Source organism: Symphalangus syndactylus, chromosome 22 (assembly GCF_028878055.3).
Source record: "Symphalangus syndactylus isolate Jambi chromosome 22, NHGRI_mSymSyn1-v2.1_pri, whole genome shotgun sequence".
Lineage (NCBI taxonomy): Eukaryota > Metazoa > Chordata > Mammalia > Primates > Hylobatidae > Symphalangus > Symphalangus syndactylus.
Window position 1 is genome coordinate 14846466 of NC_072444.2, and position 6000 is coordinate 14852465.

General features: G+C 60.2%; 1 protein-coding gene across 4 annotated transcripts in view; it reads right to left on the reverse strand.

Annotated features, from left to right (window-relative positions):
• Positions 1-4909, reverse strand: part of EPHB2 (EPH receptor B2) — a 203041-nt gene extending 198132 nt beyond the window's left edge. For 3 of the 4 annotated variants that reach the window (XM_055261724.2, XM_055261727.2, XM_055261725.2), the window contains exon 1: positions 4714-4909. In XM_055261724.2, coding sequence (XP_055117699.1) covers positions 4714-4774 — 61 coding nt within the window. In that variant the 5' untranslated portion in view covers positions 4775-4909. The remainder of the gene's footprint in view (positions 1-4713) is intronic. The other variant, XM_055261726.2, reaches the window with a different exon arrangement.
• Positions 4910-6000: the final 1091 nt, after the last annotated feature.

Below are 6000 nucleotides of genomic sequence, written 5' to 3' on the forward strand. Positions count from 1 at the left end.
TTTCTCTACCACACACTGCCTGTGAAGTCAGCTGGCCCCGTTCCCCACCACAGGCAGAATCCCTTCTCCCCACCAGCCCCTGACATGAACTAGGTGCCTGGTGACTCTTTAAAAATATATGGATGGATGGAGAAATGAATGAGTGAGTAAGTCAACTGGCTTTCAAATTCTACAACATTTAGGTTTTAAATCTAAGCCCTGATTTCCTGGCTAAGACAAATACATGAAAGCAGCCTCCTTTAAAAATGAGAAGCGAAAGAAACAGACATAAAAGGAAAACCAATTCCAAATTAATCCCATGGAAGGTCGCTGGGTCTTAGACAGGTAATGCCCCAGAGGTGGGTCCAGTAGGGTGGAGGTGGGGGTGGGAGAGTCAAGTTGGGGGAGGGAGGGAGGCAGGCTTCCCCCACCCCCTATCAGAAGTGGACTTGTCTACCTAGCACACAGTGGCTGCTGGCCCATCTGAATGCTCTGCTCCAGCTGAACTGGTCTATTCATTATCCCCAAGCGCTTTCTTGCATCTCTACTCAAGCCATCCCCTTGGTATCTCCCTCCAGGAAGACCTCCTTGATTTCCTCTGCCAGACGGACTTTCTTCCATCTCCACATCATTCTCCCAACACTCATCACATAACACAATATCATATATTCATCTGTTCGTACACTCAACATTCAATTCATTCCATGTTCCTCAGGTGACAGTGTCATTCCGTTACTGAGCACCTGCATGGCTGGGCACAGTTCTAGGCACCGGAGATGTCGTAGCAAACATGGCAGATGAAGTCCTGGAGTTTACAGTCTAGTGGGCAAGGCAGACGCCAAACAAGTCTTTGATGCTTCTTCAGGTGGCGATGAGTTTCATGAAGCACAACAAAGCAGGTGGGATGGAAAGGAGCAGAACTGGGTCTGTTTTAGAAGAGAGAATCAGGAAAGGCCTCCGGGGAGGAGGAATTTGAACAGAGCTCTTCAGACCAGAACTGTGGACACAAAAATGAGCCAGATGGGTCTCTGCTTTCAGGGAGCTCACAGTCTAGCTGGGAACCGACAAGCTGGCTTTACTGTGACTGTCCAGGACCAGATATGGCTCATCCGAACGTCACCACACATCGCAAGTCAGTGATCTTTCCAAGCATGAATCTGGCCAGGTCCCTTGATAGCTCAAGAACCTTCAAGGGCTCCCTGCTGCCCTCAGCATCTGATCCAAACTCCCCAGCCTTCCATTCTAGCCCTTCAGGACCTGACCACCCCACTCCCATTCTCAGTCTCAACCCCACTGCTGCCCTCAACACCCACCCTCCTCAGACACATCAAAGTAAGCACCTGATCATCCTGCCTCCGTGTCTTTCTATGGACATATAGACATGCTATTTCCTTTTTTAGGTAAAATTCTCCACATCCTCTAAGTTCTAAAGTCAACCTCCTTAACTCTTGAGAACACAGTTCGTTAGCATGACAGGTGGCTAAGAAAGTTTCATTGCAGGGAAAATGGGTGGTGAGAAAATGAGGCAAAGCATAACAGCATAAAAGATGAAATAACCCTGTTCTGTCCTCAAGTGCCCCTGCCGCCCCAGGGGGTTCACAGCCTCCTCTGGGAAGCTCGTTGGACCCCGTATCACGCTCTGTCTCGCCCACTCTTTTCCCTGTCAGCTTGTCCCATCTCCTTGCCTGCCCCGGAGTCCAGCACCCTGCCAGCCAGAGAGGAAACTCTATCGATATTTGGAGAGCAAAGGAGCAGATGTAAGGAGGCTGATTTTCTCGAGACCTTGACCTTTGGATTCCATCTAGTGGCGGGTCTGCCACCGGCTTCCTGTCCTGTTGGACGTTTCCCCAGTGCTCTTCCATCCTGCTGTAAGCCCCCACTTCACATGCTCCATGCTTTCTTTCCCTTGGTGGGGGGCGGTCTCACAGTTTGGGGGAGATGCTAAGCTTACCGTCCTAACCTAGAAACCCCCCGTATACACACACACTCTCCTCTCCCCCATTCCGAAGGCTGGAGCTGGGGATTTCCTGGGGACTTAACCAGCAGGACAGCCCTTTACGGGCTGAGGAGACAAGGAAGGAGGAAGGGAAGGAAGTGGTAGCCATGTGGCTCTGGGTTCTGGGAGCCAGAGGGGCCACCCTCCTACTGCTCCACAGCCCAGTCCTGTCTCCACAGACTGTGTCACCCTCAGGAGGACCCTGGTGTCTCCCAAATGTGCACAGGCAGCACCATCCATCCCTGGCTTCGAAGGGGGACTTCTCCCACCCGTCATCTGGTCTGATCCTCACAAACACCCCAGGAGACAGGCAGGACAGGCGCTGTCATCACCCTCATTGGACGGGGGAGGAAAATGAGGCTCAAAGAGGGGAAGTAGGGTGTAGACGATGGACTCTACAAGATATTTAGCCAGGCCATTTTACACCCAGAGAAACTGAGGCCCCCATAGGGAAGGGACCTGGCCCAGGGTCCCATGGTAAATGAGAAGCAGGCCCTCTGACCTCCACCTCACACCATCTCCTCATCCATTCAGCCAGCTCCTTATTAACCACTGATGGACTAACTTCCTAGTGTCCAGGGGGCAAAGCGAAGAAGAGCCTGAGGCAAGCATTGGGGTGCCTGCTGCAGCCCTCCTCCCACCCTGCTGTGGCTTCCCTTCCCCACCCTGCCCCCAAGTGGCAGTCCAAGTAGCCATACCCTCCCGTGACGTCAGCGCCCACCAGCCCTGTGTCCAGGGCCAGGGTCCAGGCTGGCCACAGCCCACCAGATTCCAACCAGCCTCTGCCAGGGTGATGGCTGGACAGACGTGGCCCTTCCATCTACCCCAGAGTAATTAAAAACACACCCAGGCCTCTTCCAACGAGAGAGGGGCCAATTTTCTTCCCCTCCAGCACCGCTGACTGCAACCTAAATAGCAATATTTATGCCAAGCTCCCCATAATACTGTAAACATCCCAATGTATAGCGGGCCAACGCATGAGTCATTTCCCCAAAGCCAGAGTTAATAAGTGGTACCTCAGCCATATTCCACAGAGCTCCCGCCAGCAGCTGGGCCCCAGGGCTGCCCTCCACACCCACGGCCCGTGGCACCCTCAGTGCCCCAGTGGCCCCACTCCGGGAAACCTCAGGCAGCCGCCAAATCCCCCAGGAGCCAGAGGACAGCTGCCTCAGTGCCAGAAACTGTGGCTGCCATCCAGGGACACCCCCCACCCCCTGACTGCGGTCACTAAAGTGCTCATTACCGAAAGAGAAACTGAAGTTGTAGCACAAGGTCCCCCACGACGCCTTTCCCAGAGGCTGCAGCCCCCATGCCTGATCTGATATGTTGTTTTTCTTAGGCTGCAAGAAGGGAAGGGGCTCCCCACAACCCTAAAGTGGCCTGAGAAGTGCACACAGACATCATCCCTCAGCCCACGGGAGCAGAACCCTGGAAGGGCTCACGCAGTTTAGGGGCAACAAAACCCAGCTGAGCGCTGGTTTCAAAGAAAGACCACAGACCTGGGTTCTATTTTTGTCACCCAACGGCCCTGGGTGAGACATCGGACTTTTCAGAGCCTCAGTTTCCCTATCTGTTAAAGAGAAGTAGGAATCATACCTACCTGGCTTCCCCAGAAGGTGTATTTTGAGGGATCCAACACAATTGTGGGCGGGAAAGCACTTTGTAAAGCTTAAAGTACCTTGTCAACTGTGCAGCACGTTGTAAACCACACAGAGCTGCGTATAGTGCGAAGTACTTCATAAACTGTAAAGTGGTTTGAAAACTGTAAAGTGCAGTACACGTGAGAACCATTATTCACGTTCGCTTCTTGCCCTGCAAGCTCGGCCATTCCTGGTGGACACACCCAGACCGCACTAACTTTCCCTCCAGAGCAACCTGGCTCGGGAGAACTAGCAACTACCCCTGCCCCCCTGGGGGTCGGGTGGTACCAATACACGAGGCCACGGGGAGAGGGCCCGGCGACCCTGGCCAAGGCCAACACATGGCAAGAGCATCTGGTCCGGCCCCAGCGGCAGCTGGAGAGTTCCCGGGGCTCCAGCCGCCACGCTGAGCGCCGCGGCCGCGGGGCGGTGGCCGGCGGGGGTGCCCGGAGACCTCGCGCGGCGGAGAGATGCCCACAGACCCATCCCCCGCGCAGTCCTCTCGGGGAGGGGACCCCATTGTACGCCGCGGGCGATGGGCAGGCACCGACGCGGGGGCTGGCGCGCTCCCTTCCACTCTGCCAGTCCCTGCTCTCCGGGGCGCCGGGCCCCATCTCGGGGGCGCGGGCCGGGAGCCCCCACCCCGGCCGGCCGCGGTGCCTCCCTCCTTCTGCTCCCTGCCAAACTTTCCAGCCCCGACCGAGCGCCGCCCCCCCCGCCCCCAGCCACGGCCGGGCCCGCGCCCCTCCACCCTGTGCCGAGCAAGACCAGGCCGGCGCGAGGCGGCTGCCCGAGCCGGGGGCGGCGAGCGCGCGTGGGCAGCCCCCAGCCCTGGGCGGCGCTCGCCCGGCTGGCTACAAAGCCTCGGCAAGATGGTCCCTTCGCCTCCTCCTGGCACAGTCAATCAGCGCCCGCCGCTCCCCGGGCGCCCGCGGGGCCCGCTCCTCCCGGCGCGGCCGGACACACCTCCCCGCGGCCACCTGCGCCCGGCGCCGGCCCCCGGGCAAACTTTGCGGGCCGCGGAGCGGAGGTGGGCGCTGGCGGCCGCCCGTGCCCGGCCTCTCCCTGCCCCCATCGCCCGCCCGCCCGCCCGCTCACCTTCCACGGCGGCGAGCAGCGGCAGCAGCAGCAGCGCGGCCCCCAGCCTCGGCAGAGCCATGGCTGCGCTTCCCGGGGCCTCGGGCCGCGGCGCCGCGGGGCCCGGACGGCCCGGGCGGGAGCGCGCGCCCCGGGCTCGGGGGGCCAGGGGGGGCGGCAAGGCGCGGCGCACACACAGCCGCCGCCACCGCGCAGCCAGCAGAATGAGCCATCCAGCCCGGGCAGAACGGGGACCCGGGCTCCGCCAGCGCTGGGCACGGCCCACCTGAGCCGCGGGCGCGGGGGGAGCCTGGCCGGGCCGCCGCCCCCCGCGCCCGCCCCGGCCCCCGGCGGCCGCACACCGCCGCGAGCCCGGGTCCCCACACTGAGCCCGTAGGGTCACCCGGGGCCAGCGCGGGTGCTGGAGCGCGGCGACCCCGCGTGCCCGGGCCACTGAGACCCCGGGCTCCCCCCGCGCAGCAGTGGTCTCTCCCGGCGCTGTGGCTCCTCCAGATAAAGCAGCGATTTCAGCCCAAATGTTTCTCAATTTTTATTGAATGCTGCAAAGCCGGAGAGCGTCTGGCGCGGCTGACAGGGGCAGGGAGAGCGGACGGAGGGGGGGGCGGGGGAAGGGGCTTCCCAAAGCGGGGGCCGGCACTACCTGTCAGGGCAGGGAGTCCCACCCCCTCGCCTCAGCCCTGCCACCCGGGTCTCTGCGGCTTCGAAAGGGACCGAACTGCAATGAATGGAAAAAAAAAAAAAAAAAAGGGTGTGTGTGGGGGGGTGGCATCTGGGAACAAAACAGGCAGCTTTCCCAGGCACTGGGGCTGGGCCGGGGGCCTCCGAGTGGGAGATTGGGCCTTGGCGCTACCCGAGGGCCTGGGGTGGGTCTGGGGCGGGGTGGGGGGTCACTGGGCACTGGTGGGCTGGGCCCTGGCAGGCAGACCCCAGGCCTCCCCTCCCTGCCCCGTTGTTCTGAGCTGGCCCGCGAGCCCATCACTGCAGACTCGTCTATCTCTGTATTAGGTTTCTCCTTCTCTGTTGATCTTGCTCCCAGTGCAGTTTGGGGATGGGGTGAAGGAAGTCCATGGGTGAATCTGGGGAAAGCCGCAGCCACCCCCACGCTGTGGAATGGACTTGTCTGTGCAGCCGTGGTTTTGTGCATGGCCGTCCCTTCAGGGAGAACACAACCCCAGCCCCAACCCTGTGGGCCCTGCCCTGCTCTGACAGCCTTCATCACCATCATCATTAACAGACTTTACTGAGGTCTGGATGGTGGGCGGCTGCAGGGGGCCTGCGGCAATCACC